This window comes from Uranotaenia lowii, chromosome 2 (assembly GCF_029784155.1).
Source record: "Uranotaenia lowii strain MFRU-FL chromosome 2, ASM2978415v1, whole genome shotgun sequence".
NCBI classification, from domain to species: Eukaryota; Metazoa; Arthropoda; class Insecta; order Diptera; family Culicidae; genus Uranotaenia; species Uranotaenia lowii.
In genome coordinates, this window is record NC_073692.1 from 329,998,428 (window position 1) to 330,020,978 (window position 22,551).

Genomic DNA, 22,551 nt, shown 5'->3' on the forward strand with positions numbered 1-22,551 from the left:
TCAGCTTCCCGGAAAAGCCGTTCTCGTCCATGATTTTCCATCAAACATTATTATAAATTTTAAATATAGCCTACCAATCGTGATAAAAAAAAAGGATGACAAATTATCTGAAATATATATTGAAAGATTTGTTATCAATATTTTCAAAAATAAATGGTAATTTAGTAATTAAAAAAGATTTTTTTTTTAATTTTATCTGCTGAAAAGTTATAAGTAAGTTGAAATGTGGAGAAATTGATAAAATACGAAATAGGTAATTCTTGAAAATATATCCATAGCAATTACCATGAATTTCAAATTTGATAAATTTTCTTTGTATCTGAATTCAGGCTTGAAATTGGAATTAGTATCTGTCTGAAATTATGTGTGATGGAAATTTTTTTGAGATTAAATTAATTTTACTTGAAATTCTTAAACATTCTAGAGCATTGATCACATATTCTAAAAAAATAAAAGGGCTGATTTTTTTTCTAAAACCGAAATAAGAAAATTTATTAAGTGAGTCTTTATATTTTTATATTCTCGATTAAATGTTTTAAATAAATCATAATTTTATACAAGAATTGTTTTGAATGAGGAAATCTAAAATTAAAATTTGGATCTGAATCTGAAATCTGAATTTTAAATTCGAATCTGAAATTTTACCCTTGGAATATAAAATCTGATACAGGATATCTGAAATTAAGTTTTTAATTTATCATTTGAAACCCGACATTCGAAATCTAAAAACTGAAATTTTAAATGTACTTTACACCAAATAGGATTTGTTTGTAGAGGATTTTCATCCTCTGGGATTCATCCCTAAAACACCAAATAGGTTTTATCCAACGGTTTATTATACACGGAAAATAAAAAAAAGGTAAAATTTACCTTTTTGCGAGGTGAATTTTTTCCACCCCTCTTTCGAGGTAAATTTTACCTTTTTTTCATTCACCATTTTTCATTTACCTTTTTTCAATGCAGCTAGCAAAAAGGTAGATTTTACCATTTTCGCATTCACCTAGCAAAATAGTAAATAATACCGTTTTCCCATTCACTGATTTAAAAGGTAAATGCTATTGGTTTGGATGGTTTCTTCAATCAAAAAGGAAAACAAAATTCATTCAAATATTTATATTTATTTGAAATAAATAGGGACTATTCATTATATTTAAAAACAGTGTTTAAAAAAATTATTGAAGTTAATCCTTTTTCGCCAGGCTCGTGGCAATTCAGCTTCACGTTCTTCCGCGCCATAATGGCGACTAATCCAGTCAGATCCGGCTTTTCCGGAATGATATCTGGAGGATGACGTGAAATATACCTCGAAGCTGGGCCGATCTGGAACAAAAGCATAGTATTATGACGAGAACCAGCACAACTAAATGTATCTAAGAAAAAACTTACCATTCTGTTCCGATTTTCTCATATTGGCACGAAACATAACTTCCCTTCTGAACGACAAAACAGCTTAACCTCAATAAACGGATTCGTCAAATAGTTACTTTTGTTCGAGATGAATTGTACCGTTTTGTTTAGCTCCATCCAGGTCAACTTCACCTCGCTACGAGGTAAGTTTTACCTTATTTGGATTTACCTTTTTTTCTAGGTGAATTATACTTTTTTATTGAGCTCAATTCAGGTGAACTTCACCTCGCTACGAGGTAAGATTTACCTTTTTTGGATTCACCTTTTTCCTCGGTAAATTGTACCTTTTTTCCAACCTCGATTCAGGTAAATTTTACCTCGCTGTGAGGTGAGATTCACCTCGAAGAGGTAGAAGTTACCTTTTTGGCTTTCACGAGCGTTCACCTTTGCTAACTCGGTAAATTTTACCTTTTTATTATTTTCCGTGTAAGATCCTCAGCGTGCATGCAAGGGGTGATTCACTTGGACACATATTACAGCGCCTCTAAGTGGTCGCTAGCATAACTAAAAATGATGCGAATGATACCGGAAAGGGAGAAAGCAAACACGTAGCAAGCAGCTGCGAAAATTGAAAAATCGCTTATTCGCGAGCAAAAGGAATAGAAGTTGATTGAATTTTGTTTTTGTCTGCCGTCGAAGAAAAATCTTCCAACTTTAACCGCACGGGAAGAATAGTTACGAAATTTCGTGTGAACAATGTTATCTTAAACGTTCTCGTCTGGCTTAAGGTGGGTGCAATTTATTTTTGAGTTTTGTTTTGATAACGTCAATATGCAATGGTCCATTGCAGAGGCTCTCGGAAAACTATGAAAAGCTGAAATTCCTGGTAGTTTTCACGATTCTAGGCTGGTTGGGATTCGAATTCTGATTTAGCAAATAGAACTTCCGATAGAGCAAAATTATGGATGGCGTCCGCAGTCGCGCTTGGGAGGCGATGCAATCCATGCAGGTATGAGTTGAGAAACAATATTGAATATTTTTTACCTGTGTACTAATGAAACAAATATGCAAATACAGGAAGGTACTCTCTGTCATTTGCATATTTTTGGGTACTTGACTCTCATTTATGTTATGTAACTATACGTGTTTTATTGTAATACCTACATGTTTTATATTTTTCTACATATGCTAACAATAATGGATTATTTGGTCGATGTTGTGTAAATAGTTGTCTAGTAATCACTTTCATCTGTATTACATATTCCATATCATTCATGCCACTATCTCCTATGGATCGCTGAATTAGGTTTAATGTTTAGCCACTGATAAGCGTTTGTTTGTGGGCAAGGTGTTGTACTGGGCAATCGGAAATCTCCCATCAATCACCAGTTAATTGAACTTAAATTTATATCCTCGATATCATCGTTGCGGAACAAACAAAAAAAAACCATCGTACAATAGACGAACGTCAATATGGCCACTGAAACTGGGATGAGAGTTGTGAGGCAGTACTCCGATGAGGGACGCAATATTGCCATGAGGGTGAGTTTGAGGGGTTTGATAACTTTAAATTGATTACTAGTGAACTTTTCGTTTTAGGCGATTAATGAAGCTAACTCGGAAGCTAGTTCAGCTTTGCGTAATGCTGTGTCCAACACTCTAGCCTTGCTACAAAGACTGAAAGATACCATTCGAGACGTTGCTGATCCAACGATCATTTACGAGCAATTTAGGATATTGTTCCGGGATGAAAGTAAGAAATATTTTCTAGTGATTGAAACTTAAAACTCATTTAGGTTTAATGAATGTGAGAAAATTCATTACTTAATGCTTTTTTTTTCGAACTTCCAGTCTCACGTAACAACGCCTTTTTCATATTGGTCGGACTTGGTTTCGGCACCACTGGAGGCGTTCTGCTGGGTGTTTGGCTAGCGCGACCACACCTGGCTACGCCCATCATGAAATCTATAGCGACTACTTCCTTCCGGGATCCGGAAAATGTAACCGTTTGTAGCACCCCGGTACCGAGGTTCGAATCTTCCAGTGACATCCTGGTACGAGTTCGAGCGGCCGCCCTGAATCGAATCGATCGTAGGATAGCTTTCGGCTATGGCCGAACTATGCGCAGGCTAATAAAAACTTATGATAACAGTTACAACCCGGAACTGCCCCTGGTTTTGGGACGATCCTGCGCCGGAATTGTTGAAGCCGTTGGAAAAGGTTCCAAAAGCGGGTTGGAAATTGGGGACGAAGTTTGGCTGGCTGCACCCTGGTACGAGTCTGGTGTGGCTTCAGAGCTAGTCGTCGTTCCGGAGACGCGGATATCTCGAAAACCGTTCCTAATCGGGTTCGAAGGTGCAGCAAGTTTACCTTATAGCGGCAGCATTGCTTTAAGCCTAATGGAAGCGCATGGTCTGACAGAACACACCTGCAAGGGAAAACGAATCCTTGTTCTTGAAGGATGCTCACCGGTGGGCTGTGTCATAACGCAATTGGCCAACAAATGGGGCGCTCAGGTATCCGCTACTTGCCACATACGATCTGCACCAGTAATTCATGAACTAGGTAAGTCACTTTTCAATTTTGATATCAGCTAAAACATTGAGGGCCCTATGTCTCTACTGTAAATTTGTATCTTATCTTGATACCGAGTAGCTTGCTTATTAGTCCGTTTGCTCATCTCAACTTCTTATTAAAATTAACGACCAAACGCATAATACCTTTCCAAATGTAATCGTAATGCTAACATTTTCTGTATTTATATGTTGTGGTGGCAACGCTATAAAGAAGAAAGAGGTATACCCGTTTTTAAGTTAAGTAAAATTCAACATTGCAAGACTAATGAAACCTTACGTTCACCCTCTTTCAGGAGCGGCCGACATTATCACCTTCGCTAACGAGCACTTCCGATCCAACTTCATAGATGTTAATGTAGAAAAATCGAACCTCATCAACGAACTGACGGCACGGGAAAAGTTTCACCACATTTTTCTGACAACCCGAATCGCGTACGATCATCGGTTTCTGGAGAAATTTCTCGCAAAAAGCGGGGTTATTATCGATGCCGTTGAGCCGGAACTCGCCTCGGACGAGTTTGGTCCGCTGATGCGACTACTACTGGGAATAGCGGTGCGTTGTCGAAAGCTGGTGGCAACGGTGTTCCGAACACAACCGGACTGGGGCGGCCCACACCTCTGTCATTTGATGTTGGAGCGATTGGCCGGCTTTGTCAATGACGAAACCCTTAAAACGGTAGTGGATAGGGTAAGTGGAGATTTTTTCGAATATGTTGATCAGTTGAAATAGTTGAAATAGTATTTTTATTTATTCTCATAACTCAAAGAGTTACATGGAAAGATTTTCGTCATAATACTACTGAAATACTACATTATTTTATCGTGTATTTCGACTATGAGATCATTAAAGTTGTTCGAAAGATTATTCTTTATGAATTTTATTGAACAGCTTGGTAGACAATTTTGATAAAGAAATCATAAAATCGTTTTCACGCTGAAAGCCTTTAAATTATAATGTACCAACTTAACGGCGAGGACGGCTGTCAGCCGTCTTGCACACTCAAGAGATTAGAAGTTAACCGTTAACATTCTTATTCATTATTCTCTTATTCAAGGTATACACTCCAAACGAAGTCGAACGAGCACTGGACCATATCTGCAGCGAAAAAAGTATTGGTAGCACCATCATAACCTTCCGATAGACCACCCAAAATTTAGGCAAATCTGTCGAAAAAAATACGAGGGAACATAAAATCCTGAAACCAAAATAGCTTAGTGTAGGTACTGGTAGCATTACTTTCAAAATACCACCGTACAATGGTAAGGCAGTGCAAATATTCGAAAAAGCGATTTCGTTAGTCTAATAACGTCTTAAACGGTGGAGTTGCTGCCAGTTTTTTCTCAATGTCGTACTATCATAAAATCGCATTCAAAGCATAGAAATATCGACCAAAAGTTTTTCCCTTTTCAGCTCATTATCGCCACTTAATCTTATAGGTTTTTCTCTGCCAGTTTATTCGAGTACACATGTGAATAAGCAGTATATTTGACGAGCTTCTGTTTTCCTTTCAGCGTTTTTTAACATCTATGTAGAACCTTGAAAGTATAGCATAAGACTAGAAAACATAATCGAAAACGACCACATGATCTAGATTCTAGATCATTTGAACAGATTCAAATATTTTGTGTATGATTGAGTAAATCACTAGAATGGGAAAACAGTTTGCAGAAACTCGTTCTAATTTCACTATTTTTTTTTCTCTGGCAAACACTTCTATCGAAATTCTATGTTTCATGTCAGTCGTAGCGTGTTTTTTTTAAAGAGAAAACTTTACGGTTGTTTTTTTTTGTATTAGAAAATATTTTTGTTGCCATAATTCATAGAATATGAAATTTCATTTACAAAAACATACAAGTAAAAAATGATGTTTTAATTTAAAAGTATAAACCTTCGAAACGTCCCTTTTCTACATTTTCATATTTTTTTCTTCATTCATCCACACGCAACATTCAGTCAACTTTAACTTCCTTTTTTCTGGAATTTTTATCCTGCCGCATGATTCATCCCAACAACTAAGTTTTAGCTTACTCCCGAATGATCACTTACTCCTTCCGACATAAGTTATACTTTGAGATGAGCATGCTCATGCGTCGGTTCTGCTCCAGATTTAGGCTCTTCAGGATCTTCAGTCAGTTCTAGTGAAGGTTCTTCCTTAATATCGATGGCATTAATCTCATCACACCCGACGTCACCACTATTTAGCCGCTCGGTTATTTGATAGTCTTCCGACATGGAAAATGAAGATTCATCACCCGTATCATCGTTTTCAATATCGGAACTTTTCTGAAAATTTAATTAATTTATGTTAATACATGAAAACTTGATAAAAATTAAATTTAAAAACTAAATGATGATAGTTTAAAAATATATAAAAAGAGGTACAACTTACAAGTTGGAATCTTTCAGAACACTTGATCACCTTTTCAATGTATCGCTTCCATTTGGGAGAATTTTCCAGTATTTGATAGGCGTGCATTACAAGGAATGAACTTTTTGTTAACTTTCGATATAAAGCCAGGGTCTGTTCGATAGAACCAAACTCGTCGCTGGATTTCCGTTTTTGTAATTTCGACCAACAGAAAAATTGGGCACAAGCCTTGCTCAACTGTAACCATCTCGATTTAACGCCGGTGGCTTGACGATGTTCTGGGTTACATACCTGTTGGCTTTCCCTACATTTTCCCAGGTATTCATCGAATATTCTCTGATATAGAGTTCGATCACCCTTCGGTAGAGATTCTTGGTAAATACTCAGCCATGCACGGCAAAGGATTTCATCTTCAATCACAGTCCAATTACGTCCTCTCGTGGCTGGTGGTTGCTTTTTTGAAGCTATATTCTGGAAATGAAGGAAATGAGATTTCAAACATCCTGTTCATGTTGGTGTTCATTGTTGGCAAAATCGAAGGATGCAACCCAATTGACGGTGGTAAGAATTATGTTTTCAAAATGCGGAATCCCACCCAAGAAATAACTCTACTTAAGTTGGACCAGTTGAAAAATAGCATTCCGATTTGATAGGGTTGATAGAATTTTTAATGTTATTTTCATAAGAATTATATTCATTGATTTTTTTTAAATAATACATGGATTTTGCTCAGATTCGCTCGGATATTGCCGGTTTGGGGAATGGAAAATTTGAAATGAGATGCCCTGATTCAGACGTGTTGAAAATACTAAATCGTCTCGCCCCGTTGTGGACCACGTCTCCTCTGGACCACACACTTGTTTTCTAAGATCTTAGATCTTAGTTTTACTGAAATGTCCACTGGAAATCCGGCATCTTTCCTCACAAGTTGTAACCAGAACAGAGCTGCCATCAAACTATAAAGAACTACGCTCCCTGAAACATCTCGCTCCGATAAATACAAATCAATTCCCGTACCTATCTTCACTAAGCGCGCAGTACGACAAGCTCAGGAAGATTGTGAGCAACAATTTACGAATGAAATCCACCCAAAGACATTTTCATCTTTAGAGCAGTAATCAACACGCTTTTTCAAACCATTTACGACAGCATAAAAATTTTTACGCCGAGGAAATTCTGGAAAATGCCATAACGGCTCTTAAAAGGCGAAGGCTTGCGGAAAATCGAGTCGCTGACTGGGCTCTGAAAATAATCTTTCAGTTTCTCCAAAGCATCACTACAGCTTTGGCCGAGTACGACAGAAATGTAAAGAAAAAATTGGATCGAAGATCATTGCAATTTTAATTACCATTTGAACAATTTCCGTAAAATTGCAGTCAACAAAAGTAACATTCTCCTAATTTGATTGAAAAAAAAACTAGCCCATTGCAACTCTCTTCCGGTTTCTTTATCGGGTTCGTCGGGACCGAACTAGGAAGGCGTTGAAGTCTCTTGATAAAGGTGGCTCCAGAGACTACAAAAAATCCCAAAGTATTTGAAGCCGCAAGTTAAAAAACCTGAAAAAGTAGGTACTAATTCTATGTGAAATCTTCTCAAAAATTCAATTCTGTCGTCGGATTTGATCGGAGTCATTTGTGTGAAATGTTATTTGACCTCAATTACCCAGAAATAAGCTATTTACTTTATATATCTGGGAAAGATGAAATTTTAGGTCATAATAATTTCAAAAAACGAACTTAAGGTTTTATTACAATTGAAATCGTTCAAAAAGATCGTTTAAAGGTGCGAAGCGATATGTTTTGCCCCCCTTTACCCCTATGAAAAAGTTTTTTTTTAAATAGCATCCTCAATTCCTCGCTTCTTCACGGGCTTCTTCACCGGGACGCAACGAGCCAGGCTTTACGGAGACCTCGGAGCCCTTCGACTCAGTCGCGCTGATTACAGCCAGCGGCATCAGTCGTCCCGGCCCTGAGTTCGATCGTGGCGATGAGGTTCTCCAGCCTGCACTGACAGGCAAGTATTCAACTTTCGTCGACCCTCCCCTTCGTGATGGATTTTTCCGTTCCAGTGAACGACGATCCGGTGTGTCTGTCGGGTCACGAGATCAACTAAATATTTACTACCAAAATGTCGGCGGTATCAACTCCTGCGTCAACGAGTATCTGTTAGCCACCTCATGCTCCAGCTACGATATTGTGGCTTTCACCGAAACCTGGCTGAACGACAGAACCCTTACCAGTCAGGTTTTTAGCTCCGACTACACAGTGTTCCGGCGTGACCGAGGTCCTCACAACAGTACTAAATCCACCGGCGGGGGTGTTCTGATTGCCATCCGATCCGGTCTTTCAGCCACTCCAGTCGACGACGAATCATGGAACGATCAGGAATTAGTGTGGATCCGTATCGATCTGGGTACTCGAAAGCTCTTCGTAGGGGTTTTATACTTACCTCCTGATCGTGCCAAAAGCGCTGTCTTCGCAGCGTCGTTTTTCCGCGGCCTTTCCCGGTTGTGTTCCCTTACTGTTCCCGAGGACGACATTCTTATTATTGGCGACATCAACCTGCCCGGACTTAAATGGTGTTTCTCCCAGTGCGGTTTTCTGTTTGCTGATCCAGCGAGATCTACATTTACTACTCCCTCTAGTTTGATCCTCGACTCACTCAGCACAGCAACTCTCCGACAAATTAACAGCGTGGAGAATGAGAATGGTCGCTTGCTCGATCTCTGTTTTGTTAACGACGAATCCCAATTGGCTACGATTGAACTGGCTCCTGCGCCTCTGGTTAAGCTTGTTCCTCACCACCCGGCACTGCTGCTTTCGCTTGACATCTCTGATGTTGTGACTCCTATCAAGAAGCCGACATCCTTTTTTCTCGACTTCAAGAACGCCGATTTTGTCGCTATTTCACAAACGCTTGACGCCATCGACTGGAATTCTGAACTCGAATCTTCCGATCCAAACGCCGCTGCTATGAAGTTCTCCCATATCATCAATTACATTATCGATCGTCACGTACCAAAACGCTCAGCAGCCTCTGACCTACGTGCTCCCTGGGTCACGAAAGAGTTGCGAAAAATGAAAGCACTCAAGAACAAAGCCCTCCGCTACTACTTGAGGCACAAGTCTCTCCACGCCAAAAACGAATATCGCAAACTTAACGCAGCTTATAAAAAAGTATGCACGCGTTGTTACCAGGACTACCTTATCCGGATTCAGAGTGGTTTTAAAACTAGACCCAAATCGTTTTAGCAGTACATTAAAGACCAACGGAAAGAGTCGGGCGTACCGTCCTACATGTTTTTGGAAGACAAGTCGGCGACCTCGGACCTTGATATTTGTAACCTCTTCGCTGACAAATTCCGTAGTACCTTTGATTCTGGTTCAATATCCACGGACCAGTTGACTATGGCGGCTAATAACGTCCCACGTCAGACCACTTCCTTTCATCACATCGTAATCGATGACGATACGATCTTGAAGGCGACTGCTAAGCTGAAATCCAGTGTTTCTGCAGGTCCGGATGGCATTCCAGCGACTTTTCTAAAACGCTATATATCACATATGCTGACTCCTATAAAACGAATCTTCCAATCATCGCTCACGGAATCCACGTTCCCTTCAATTTGGAAAGAGGCTTACATGTTTCCGGTCTACAAGAAAGGTGACAGGAGGAACATTAACAATTATCGCGGTATTTCTGCCCTATGTGCGATCGCCAAACTGTTTGAGCTGGTTGTATTAGATCCATTTTTCTCAATTTCGCAATTTTTACTTCTTCAACGAATAACATGGATTCACGCCTAAACGCTCTACGACTACAAACTTGTTGACGTTCACATCTTCCGTGCAAGACAGTTTTGCTAAGGGATCTCAAACCGACGTAATCTACACCGACACCGACACATCTGCACCTAATTGGTGCAATAAGGACGTTTAATCGCTTCTCCGATCATTTTGATTTTGACGTTTCGAGGGAATTATTCCGAAGAAGAATCCTTAGTGCTTTAAGTATAGTATAGGGTAAATTCCGTGTAATTGTAGTTTATCTTTAATTTTTAACCTATCATTTGGATCAATATGTGATCTGTTGATGAAAATAAACAAATAACAAATAATTGCCTTATATCTTACCTGAATGTTGACCAATTTTTATAAACTGAACATCAAATTGAAGCTTAAGAGTGCTCTCAATTTCAGATCAGTCGATAAATGAATGCAAAAAAAATACTTTTTTTTCAATAAAAATCTACCTTTTTCAATAAGTTATTCGTCTAAGTTACAGTTTCGTTCATAATTGTATAGACATTGGAAGCACGCGTACTGTCACTTCGACTTTGAACTTCCATAACTTTCTACTTTAAACATATTTTCGATCACATTTTCTGCGTAAGATAGATCAGTTATCAAACCACTAAATCACAAAATAAGAGCTTTCTAAAATTTGTGTAGCTTGAAAGTCTAAGAAAAAAAACCCAAAAAACATGCTTCGAGAAAAAGAAACAATATGTTGCACATATGGAAATGTTTTTTAAAATTTCTTCAAATCATGGCCACAAAAAAAAATAAAGTGATGTCAAACCGTACTTTTCAATAAATCAACCGCCAAAACTGTTCCAGTCACAGCCGGGGATGAAAAAACCAACCGGTTTCAAATCCCAATACAAAAAAAGATTTTTTTTCAAAAGAGAATTAGAAAGTTGACGTAATTTGTGACATTTTGCCATTTTTAGATTTATAAAACACGAAACCAAGGTTGCAAATCTCATAAGATTGAAATTTTTTTGAGTGAGAATTTCATTCATTGAATTTCAATGTGATGTTAATAAAACTCGTCGTAAGAATCACAAGCAATAACTGCCTTGAATGTTGACGTTTTCGTATCCTGAGAGTCACAAGCAGAAAACCTACTTTTGTGAGGGCAGAGATGCCAGATCGCAGGTATCGAAGGAATAAAAAAATTTTTTTGCTCAGTCTCTTTAACAACAAAGTTAGAACTAAAACAAGTGTTCCTGTTCAGAAGAAACTTAACTTTCCACAACTTTTTAAAACACTGCCAGTATATAACTGCCAATTGTTAAAACAAGTTTTACCATTTTAAAACATCTTGCTTTTAAAAATAGATTATTATCAGGATTTGATAAGAATTTATTTTTCATAAATATTTCTATTTCAAGTGAATAAGTTTGTTTCGTAACTTTTTCCTTGACGTAGTTTGCAAATTAATGTTTCGTTTATGTTTTTCGATACACAACGATAAACAACCAGCATTAGCTTAGCATTGACTGGTGGGAAGTATGGGGTTAACCTAGGCTTGTCAGATACTTGCAAAAAAAAAGCGGGACATTTAAGAAAATTTAAAAAAAAAGCTTAATTGTGTAGCCAAACTTAAACGTTTACCATCAGCCAAAGTTGTTCATAGAAAGTACATTAAGGTTTTTTTTAACCAGATTGATTTTGATCAGTTTTTCTTACATGACTTCTATTTACAGAGATTTTTGCCATATGCACCGTTTTTTTTCACGGTCCTCGCAAATTAACACGTTTTTTGAGACAATATATTTCAAGTCGTACATGTGAACGGCGGATTTGATACCGCGTTATAAGCCATTATGTAATTTTTATAAAAATTAGTTTGTTTGGTAATTTGTTCAAAAGTTTGAAAACATCAAGAAAACTTCCATCTTTATACACCCAAAATTCAGCCTCTGTGCCAATGGCGTGTAGTCAATTACATAGCATCATTGGTACAAGAAGATAACGCGACCGGTGCTGATTCGATTTGCTCCCACCGGCATTAATCTCCCAAGTTAACTGAATTGCGTATGTCTGAAAGAAACAAAATACAAACGCTTTCACGTCCCTCCCTATCGCATCACAAGACGAAGAAGGATGGAAATAAATACCGGCCAACACCAGGCAGCCAGCGAACCGAGCACTGTGCGTGTGAATGTAGCAAAAGCAACAACAAAAACATCCTTCTAATTCAATCCCTTCAATCAACCGGCAAACAACCACGGCCAAGCTGTGCGTGTGTATGTAGCAAAAGCAACAACAAAAACATTCCTTCAATTTACCGGCAAACAACCACGCACCGGCCAAGCTGCCCGGCTTTAGCAGCTGTGTATATGTAGCGTGTGTATGTAATAGCAGGCAGTAAGCAAAGCACAGTTCTCATTCAATGGGTTTCCCTTTGCCTTCACTCCCGTTCCCTTTCCCGTTACCATCGCAAGACAAAGGACTACCTTGAAAGGCGGCCAAACGCCGGGAAGCCACCGTTGTGCGATTTTTTGTGATTGTTCGGTGGCAGAAAGCCTATGACAAATAACCCTCGTCCTTCATGAAGCTCAAATAGCACACTGGTTAGGATGACGGACTTGCAAGACGATAAAATTGGTGATTTGAGTTCGACTCTCCATACGGGCGCTGAAGTTTATATTTTTATTTTCTTGTTTCTGGGATGAATTATCCAATAGGAAGGAAATCCCATAAAATGTTTTTCTTGTTTCGCTTGAATGTAGTGGTCATGCATCATTTTGGTTGGGAGCCGAGTCCTTATGCCAGTTACGGTTTTTCAAACATATCATCTTCGGCACAGTGCACATTTCAGCGCATTATCGGCACAGATATTTGCTAAATAGGCATTGGATTTTTGCAACCTCTTCTATGGGTGTATACTTTGGACAATTGAGTCGAAAAAGGTGGTGTATAATATTTGGAAATTTAACTAGGATTCCGGCGAAAAATTTTATATCTATAATTCTACAATTTATAATTATCTGGAAGCAACTTTAATTTTTTTTTATACATTGGCTTACGTACTGCAGGAACACTTAACTGAATCAGAATCTTACTGAAAACTCAACTTCATTCTTGTTTCTTCTGTGGAACCAAGCCTGTTAATGATTTTTGTGCCAATTTATAAATTTAAAAAAAAATCCGCTGAACAACTTTGTCGAGGACCAAAAAAAGTTATTTGCTGTTTTAGACATACCCCTTTTGGTATTAAAAAACAATAAATTAAACTGACATCACTGCTGGTGCCTCACGAAGTATGGCATGAATCGCTAGGCACCCATCGGTGATGTCAATTGAATTTATTGTTTTTCAATACAAAAAGACACGCTCCCATTTAACACCTAATAAAGTTTCTGTCTAATCAGATACGAAGTTCTTCGGTCTTCTACAAAGTTGTTCCACGGAAAATTTCCTCTAGAGAATTTATAAATTGGCACAAAAGCCATTAGCATGCTTCAACATCTTTCAATTTTCTTCTATTAAGCATCTGCTTTGTCTATCCGTCATTTAATTTCAATCTTTAATTCTTCTATCAAGAATTATCGTAGTATCAAGTTCACCGCAATGCCATTAAACTTTCATAAAAATAATAATCAACGGTGACTATTCGTTAAAAAGAATAAAATCATTTGGCTTTGGGGGGTTTATATAAGGGGTAAATATTTCGAAATACAGTTCAAAAAATTAAATAGTTGGCAAAAGTAGGGACGTTTACGGTACTTGCGTGAAAACAATAAGTAGCGCTGCCGATAAAAACGGAATCCGAAACAACCAATAACACATCGCTTGAACTGGTTCAGCAAAAGGGAAGCTTCACCAGAGCCATGCGGTCTAGACTTTTTGTCCGATTGGGAAGCACGTGCTTTACCAATCCATCGGGTTGGATGTATGGGTGAACGTAATTGCGCCTCTCGCTATTACTTCTCTCAGCCATTCAATTGATGTGGGACAAAGGGTCTAGAACGCACCTTTGAAGCTTTCCATAAAATATGTTCTTGGCTCATTTTCAACATCTTTCAATTTTCTTCTATTAAGCATCTGCTTTGTCTATCCGTCATTTAATTTCAATCTTTAATTCTTCTATCAAGAATTATCGTAGTATCAAGTTCACCGCAATGCCATTAAACTTTCATAAAAATAATAATCAACGGTGACTATTCGTTAAAAAGAATACCATACAGTGTAACTATCAATGTAAGGGAGGTGTGGGAGTCAGGTGGACCTGCGGTTCCTCCCAGATCGGTCCTATTCTTCACTGATGGGTCAAAAATAAATAAGGGGTGTTCGGACCTGGACTCAGAATCTCAATTCCTATGGAAAACTGCACCCAAAATTCAGCCTCTGTGCCAATGGCGTGTAGTCAATTACATAGCATCTTTGGTACAAGAAGATAACGCGACCGGTGCTGATTCGATTTGCTCCCACCGGCATTAATCTCCCAAGTTAACCGAATTGCGTATGTCTGAAAGAAACAAAATAAAAACGCTTTCACGTCCCTCCCTATCGCATCACAAGACGAAGAAGGATGGAAATAAATACCCGCCAACACCAGGCAGCCAGCGAACCGAGCACTGTGCGTGTGAATGTAGCAAAAGCAACAACAAAAACATCCTTCTAATTCAATCCCTTCAATCAACCGGCAAACAACCACGGCCAAGCTGTGCGTGTGTATGCAGTAAAAGCAACAAAAAAAACATTGCTTCAATTCAATCCATGGGCAAACAACCACGGCTAAGCTGTGCGTGTGTATGTAGCAAAAGCAACAACAAAAACATTGCTTCAATTCAACGGCAAACAACCACACCGGCCAAGCTGCCCGGCTTTAGCAGCTGTGTATATGTAGCGTGTGTATGTAATAGCAGGCAGTAAGCAAAGCACAGTTCTCATTCAATGGGTTTCCCGTTTCCTTCACTCCCGTTCCCTTTCCCGTTTCCAACGCAAAACAAAGGAATACCTTGAAAGGAGGCCAAACGCCGGGAAGCCTCCGTCGTGCGTTTTTTTTCTGATAGATCGGTGGCAGAAAGCCTATGACAAATAGCCCTCGTCCTTCATGAAGCTCAACTAGCACACTGGTTAGGCTGTCGGACTTGCAAGACGATATAATTGGTGATTTGAGTTCGACTCTCCCTACGGGCGCTGTAGTTTATATTTTTATTTTCTTGTTTCTGGGATGAATTATCCAATAGGAAGGAAATCCCATAAAATGTTTTTCTTGTTTCGCTTGAATGTAGTGGTCATGCATCGTTTTGGTTGGGAGCCGAGTCCTTATGCCAGTTACGGTTTTTCAAACATATCATCTTCGGCACAGTGCACATTTCAGCGCATTATCGGCACAGAGGTTTGCTAAATAGGCATTGGATTTTTGCAACCTCTTCTATGGGTGTGGCCAACAGTATTCCAAGCTGAAATTCAAGCAATTCTAGAATACACTTTAGCCTGTTTGAAAAAGGAATACAGGTGCACAAGTATCTGCATGTTCTCTGAAAGCCAGGCTGCTCTTCGAGCACTAATATCGTTCACATGTTACTCCAAACTAGTAGGGGCCATAAGGAACAGAGTATCTTTATTCTGGGTACCAGGCCACTGCGGTATCCTAGGGAACGAAGGAGCAGACAAGCTAGCTAGGGAAGGATCTCAGGGACTGTTGATTGGAACTGAACCTTTCTGCGGAGTATCTAGAAGTGCCTTAACTATGGAGCTCACACGTCTCTTGACCGGACATTGTCCAACAAAACAGCATCTCAAAAGGATAAACATAATTCAATACTATGACTGTCGGTTCTGCAGTTTCGAAAAAGAAACTTCAGAGCATCTATTATGCAAGCGCTGGGCCCTTTTCAATCAAAGAGAGGGAATACTTGGGGCAAAATTGATACGCGAACAAGATTTGTGGTTGCATATCAGTCCTAAGAAGGTTATATCGTACATCTTCGATATCATACCCAAAAAGGACACAAAGCTTAATCAACATTCTGTCACTCCATTCAATAGCATATATAAACGCGGGGTGCGACTACTTGTCGCAGTGGCCTCTCCCTTACAAGGAAAACAAAGGCCCACAGTTTGAGAAATTCAAAAATGACCCCAAATCCACTCAGTCTATTACCACCCCGAAATTGGTAGCTTTTTCAACGTAAAGAAATGTCGTTTCCAATTTTAAGCGGAGGTAGTTTGTCCTGATTGTTCTTGCTGCGGGCCTCAAATCATGGATTTAATGTCATCTCGGCTATTGAATTATTTTCATGTTCCGTTGATCATGTTTTCTTTTTTTAAATGAAAAAATAAAACTTATTTCTCTAAAATTATTCAAAACAACAGATACAGGGACGTAAACTTGCCGAAACTGTCGTACATTACGAGTTTTTATTTTGAAGCATCTTGCACCAGTATAAAATATTTGCTTTGTTTCTATCGAGCCCGAGCTCGAAGTCGTAGAAAAAGCACGATATAAAACTCCATGTTCCTTGAGCCTCGACGGGAAACTTCAAATCGTATGACTTATGGATCTTGAAAACTATGTCCAACGCTTCTAGGAAAGTATCAGTCTGGTAGAGGAAGTCGAAACTGACAAAAAATGTGTGAGTGGATTTCGGAGTTTCGCCAACCGCTAGAATCACGGGTGTATCCGGGAGTCCTCTCTTTGCGCGCTGCTCATGAACACTGCTGATTTTCGCTTCATAGTCTGCCAAAGTTTCCAGGCGAATGATTATACCTTCGCAACTTTCTTTGATCGAAGGTTTCCATATGTACTTATTTGCAGGTTTCAAGATTGAACTAGGCCATAAGTGAGACAGTAACGTTACGGTTTCACAATTCAATACATCTGTAATGAAATATGCTATTAGATTTGAACGAACAAATTTAAAAATGAAAAATTTGAAACAATTTTTCAAAATAAAGCAATATAAAGCAAATTTCAAACTTACCCTCTGGCAGATCCTCATCAAGCAACTTCAATAGTGCCTTTCCTTGATTTCCTATGTGTTTATGCAGCAGAGGTTTCAACCTCTGACGAAAATCGTCAAATCGAGTGAAAAGTAAGTCAACTTTTTCAGGATATTGGTGCTCGAAATCTATTTTAACTAACTCGTAGCCGTAGTAACCTCGAAGTATGGGATAATCAGTTAAGATTTTGGAAAATGTTCGTTCATCTGACTGGGTTATTTCGTGAATGCGAATTTCACTTGTGCTACGCCATCGACTTTGAACTTCGTCCCATTCGTCTTGATGATTCCGGAACCATTCTTTGGTCTCCTGATAACTTTGGACTAAATAAAAAAAAACTTTAAATAATGAACATACGAGGAATAACTGATTACTTACTAGCTTCTTCTTGTAAAACTTGTTCACTGAATGACGGTGAATTATCTCTTTTCTTCGGGGTTGATTTTGTGACGGATTTGAGGACAGGGGCTTGTTTATTATTCCTGTCGAACAAACATCCGCCAGCTAAACGTCCCAGTTTGATTTTTTTGCCAGTTTTGTGATCTACTATGATCGATGGCCGATACCAAACATGCTGTTGGGAAAAAGGATGGGAAATTTTATTTTTTTTAAATTAATTTCTTCAAATAACGCCCGGTTTTAGTCAATAACCAAAATTATTATTTACCTCGTCAACCGTTGGGAATAGAGATTTAAGTTCAGCTGCGAATCCTACAAGTTCCATTTTGGTAAGTTTTCCATGTTGCTGGCTTAAATCGTCAACAATCAGTGATGTTATGATCGCTCTATCCGCTCGAGTTAGCATGTTGGTCCGCTCATACTGTTTCAAAATTTTTGTACCTTTGACTGATCGTTGAATCAAAGATTTCGCAGTCCATTCGTGTCGTTCCACACTCTCCATCGTCATTAATTCTCTCTCTTTTGTTTTTCCACAGGAACAACATGAGTTGATTGTCGGGGGATCTTTTTTTTCTGGAACAGGATTCTAAAAAAAAAAAGATGAAGTTAGAATTCATCTTTTGAAATATTTTCAGCCTTTCTGTAATGTGCCACTAGTGACTTAAAAGTTTTAGGTGCCAACGTATGAAATTGATACAATTTAATCATGTCATAAAACTCAAACCAGAGTGTTTTTCGCTTCGGAATTGATTTCAATAATATCTATGAATAGCAAAATTACAACTAAGTTAAACTTTGAAGCAATCGACCATGTGCGCGCTCGGCTAACATCCTGAGTCGATGGGCGGGTGATAGAGAATTAGTGGGCAAAGAACACTATCGAGATATAAAAGGAGTGTATCGATGGAAGAGCCAGCAGTCGACCGATGGAGCTCGACATGTACGTGTAGCAGCTTCGAATCGACACACAATTTTATCCACTCCATTTATCACGAAATCATTCTATCACTTTAAAATAACTGAAAACTGTCCTCATCCTTCGACGCGGCACCTCACGACCCCCGTTGTCATTCACAGTCCCCTTTTTCTGTTCCGCCTCGTGTCTCTCCCTTTACTCTCGTCGCTCGTTCTTTCTCGTTCGAACGAGGGGCACGCCACTACATCCCCCTTAACACTTCTTGAAAAGACGAGGCACGTAGCTTTCAAATGAAGAGCCCAACGGCACTGCAATACTCGGGACTTCGGGACACATTTCATGATCCACGACAGAACACCCACAAATCTGATGTTAAGCCTCTCATGTAACACAATCAAAAATTCAATCAACAAATTGTGCAGAGTCTGAACACCGCCTGTAATCAATTTAATCTCCCTATTTAGGTCTATTAGTAACATCTTTTTTTTCCTAATGACAATTGTTCAAGGGTCTTTAATAAATATTAATAAAAATAATAATAAGTAAGATCTTTCATACTTTCTTAACAGTGCACCATCTATTCTATTTTGTTTATTTATAGAGGATTTTACAGTGCACCATCGTGGAAAAAGAAAACCACGGTGAATATTCTCCATTCAATATCTGCACCAGCAATCAGGCAATTGCTATAAATAAAACACGAATTACATAAAACCCATCGACCGCTATTGAAGATCATTAAAGATTAGATGAACAACTTAGGAGAATTGACTGATGGACTAAGTACTTTCATTCCCCAGCGTTCTGGAAGATCCATTTCTACCACTCTATCGCTGAGGGTTCGATCCGCTCTAACTATTAGGTCGCATTCTTCCCAATTTGTTTTCTCTATTTCTACTCTACACATTATCATTCTTGGTAACCTTATTGGGATACGAGATTCGATTATATAAAGATTAGACATTTAAATGTATTCATTAGTCAGAGATGATTGATTTTATCCTAAAGAACCTAACTAGAAAAATTTTCTACATCACCATCTCTTGAATCGAAATCTTCGGAAGCGATACTATAATTGCCTCGAATGTACATTTTATCCAAGAAACAATTGTTGCACGAGATTTCCCTTCCACGTATTCCTCGAAGCAATCCGTATCCTGTTCAATCATCACAAGTTGTGATTCACAACACCTGCGTTAATCTCACATATTCTTCACCAAACCATAGTTGGAATATGTTTTCCTTTCTTTAAAACCCAGATGTTAATAATGTTTAAGTGCAAGCTCCCAATATGTTTTGGAGTCTTCACTTAGCGTTCGATTTTAACTTCTTCTTTTTTTTTTAATATAAATCTTAATAATAACTTCAATTCAAGCACCCAACAAAAGTATAAATGATGCTTTCAAATCACTATTCTGCTCTTCACCCTCCTATGCAACATATTATTGAACATATTCCACTTTCTCCTTGACATTTCTTAGTATGCGAATGTCCTTACAGATAATATCGACAAGCAACATAAATTTTGATAATTCTGTGAGCACCATAATTATCTCTTATCCTTTCATAGCCAGATAGAAAACTACAGTTTGCAGAATCCGCTTGAAAGGAAAACCTTTAGAGATCATCAAAGTCACATGATTATCCTATGCCCGTAGCGCAAGATTGGTAAGGTTCCAAACGCTAAAAATACTTCTAAACTTCGCTTGTAGATTGCAGAAATGCATTTTTAAAGAAAATATTATCATTATACAATTTCGTTCCTGAGTTGTGCTTAGCTTATCATAGTTAATAACTTGATACCTGAACTATCTTAGACCACTTGCATGTATCCGTGGGAAGAACACGAACTCGAGTTTGATGTAAATGAACATTCTATTGCTGTATGTGAGCAGCGACATGAACGTCCTCTACATGAAAATGCCCTGATCGTCCGAAAATGTTGGGCAGATTTTTTTTAAACGTACACACACATATAGGATTTTAGTGAAACTTTCCTTGAAGAAGTCTAAATTCTACATAAGACTAAAGCGTACATCTTTCAAGGTTTTAATTGCTAGCATGATGCTGACACCACCATGCAGCTCACAGAAATTGCACTATGTATGCCGTGACCGAGACTCGATCTCATCACCTCTGGCTTAGAAGACTTTAACGCTATCCTCTAGGCCTCTGTAGGCGGGTTCTTTCATTAGTCAACTTTAGGCAATGACTTTGCAGGAAAGAAGAAGATAAGAAAGTTAACAGAGAATTATAGCACGATGTTAAATCAAAGTTGTTCAAAATATATATTCCTTAAATTAATTCAAAACTATCTTTTGTGAGTGTTAAGATTGTTTGATAATAGCTTCGAAGCCTTACTAGTAAATCCTCATATGTACGATACTGCAAATCAAGAATGTAGTCACTGTCTAGTGAGTGACCGTTTCTGAACGTTCTCACGAAATTCCACTATAGAATTGATATTTTTTTCCGTCCAAAAACTGTACAATTCAGAGTAAGATCGACCCTTTTTTTAAAGGAAAGCACAACTGACCTTTTAGAGTTTCCAAACTGCTGTTATGCCCTTCCTCTGGCCAAACAACAAAAAGCTTTCTGCTGATGGAAAAACCCGAAAGCGTGACAAATCATACCACCAACATGACTACACCGGCATCAGATGCACATGTGTTGTGCATAATTATGTATAACTGTTGTAATGCTGTGAGAAAACATTTATGATAGTAAGCCAAAAAAAATGCAATATAATGTAACGTAGAAACAGCCAGATCCGAAGTTTAAACTAACACATCCTTAGGGAAAGTACAGAGCCAATCCACAGTTGACGCCATAACACAAAACCTACAAGACGTAAATTGAATATTTGAACCATAATTAGTCGTCCACTACGAGGTTTCTCGCAGTGTCTAGGTAATCACTAACTACTAAAATGATGCTTAAACCCTGACCAGTAAACAGTGTTTTAATTTGTTTCTTGTGAATCATCTCAATATTGCTGACATCGTACCTGTGCGGTTTATGATTATAGCTGTAGCGTATTGGCTCGGACTAACTGACAATACTCTCACCCGTCAGACCAGTCCCTACACGTATCATCGAGTAGAAATGCTCCTCAGAGCAATAGATAATGCAACGTTGCAAGTGAACAGCACTCCGGAATCAAAGAATTATATTCAAATGTGAAAGGTGTATGGCTTCTCAAAGCCTTCACAGTTCCTCAGAACTATCTGGGCTCCCAACAAGTTAAGCAAAAGCAAATGTATTTGATGTTCGAAATTCAGTTCTTCAGAACTATCTTCTGTAAATGGAATCCTGCTCGTTTTCATATAAAATCGAGTTCCTCAGAACTTAGATAACTCCTCAGAGTAATTTGTGAACTATTTGATACCTCTCAAAGTTGCTCAGTTCCAGTATTTTCGAGTTCCACAGAACCAGGGCTTGAGGCGATCCCTTTTTTCACCAGCAGTCAACACACTGGCTCAGTCACCCGGTAAATTTGAATCGGCAGAGAGGTAACTCAAATCGCCAGAGGGATCGTAACGATCGTTCTGGCGATTTTGCATCATCACATCGTTAGAGAGGAACACACCATACGCGTGCCTTGGCTCAGGGCCACGAATTAAGCTAAGACACGCCCTCCAGAGAAACACACGAACACAATCCGAATCGTGTTTGTTTGTTTCCCTCCGAGACGCGTGTTAGCCTGCCTGAGAAGTCGACAGCTACGATTGAAAGCACACACGGGACACGGGGACAAAATGCGACCACACCGTACGAGTGTACGATTCAAACTGATTTCGCATGTACGCATTCGTATTTGGTGCCTCTCGGCAGGACAAACCGAATGAAAATATTTGCGTTCTTGGAGTGTCGCCGAAGTTAACCGTTTTATTCAGTTCGGTGACTCAACTCTCAATTTTTTGCATGCTCTGTCGATTTCTGAGAGGACGCGCTTACTGGGCAATTGCATGCATTCCACTTTGTGCGGTCCTTCGCAAGCCATTCGTTTCCAACCCAACTGGGAGAATTCGTGACGCATTCGTTCTTCCATTTCTCTAAGAAATCCTCTCTCGTTCAAATCGTCCTGCTTTGCTCAAACTCCCATTCATGCTTCGACCGTCCACGGTCATTTTGCAGTCAAACGACTGCGAAAAAAACATTCACCTCGGCAGTCAAACCGCAGTCACTGAGTAGGTAGAAGT

At 38.8% G+C, this 22,551-nt stretch overlaps 2 protein-coding genes across 7 annotated transcripts in view; one reads left to right on the plus strand and one right to left on the minus strand.

The window, feature by feature from the left end:
* The first annotated feature begins 1,966 nt into the window (after positions 1–1,966).
* Positions 1,967–5,746, plus strand: LOC129743728 (reticulon-4-interacting protein 1, mitochondrial-like). Of its 5 annotated transcripts, none has more exons than XM_055735852.1 (7): positions 1,967–2,135; positions 2,200–2,356; positions 2,809–2,889; positions 2,947–3,100; positions 3,199–3,912; positions 4,217–4,611; positions 4,979–5,746. In XM_055735852.1, the coding sequence occupies exons 2-7, from the start codon at positions 2,309–2,311 to the stop codon at positions 5,063–5,065; spliced, it is 1,479 nt and encodes a 492-aa protein (XP_055591827.1). In that variant the 5' UTR covers positions 1,967–2,135; positions 2,200–2,308; the 3' UTR covers positions 5,066–5,746. The 5 variants fall into 5 exon arrangements, with proteins under 5 accessions (XP_055591827.1, XP_055591828.1, XP_055591829.1 ...); XM_055735853.1 differs by having other exon boundaries at positions 2,238–2,356; XM_055735854.1 differs by lacking the exon at positions 1,967–2,135 and having other exon boundaries at positions 2,215–2,356; positions 2,576–2,889.
* Positions 5,558–22,551, minus strand: part of LOC129743727 (uncharacterized) — an 83,336-nt gene continuing 66,342 nt past the window's right edge. Inside the window, exons 5-8 of one of the 2 annotated variants that reach the window (XM_055735847.1) lie at positions 17,702–18,019; positions 17,413–17,608; positions 17,016–17,357; positions 16,419–16,912 (exon numbers count right to left, since the gene is read on the minus strand). In XM_055735847.1, coding sequence (XP_055591822.1) covers positions 16,443–16,912; positions 17,016–17,357; positions 17,413–17,608; positions 17,702–18,019 — 1,326 coding nt within the window. In that variant the 3' untranslated portion in view covers positions 16,419–16,442. Of the gene's footprint in view, positions 6,208–6,313; positions 6,764–16,418; positions 16,913–17,015; positions 17,358–17,412; positions 17,609–17,701; positions 18,020–22,551 lie in introns of those variants that run through there. The other variant, XM_055735850.1, reaches the window with a different exon arrangement.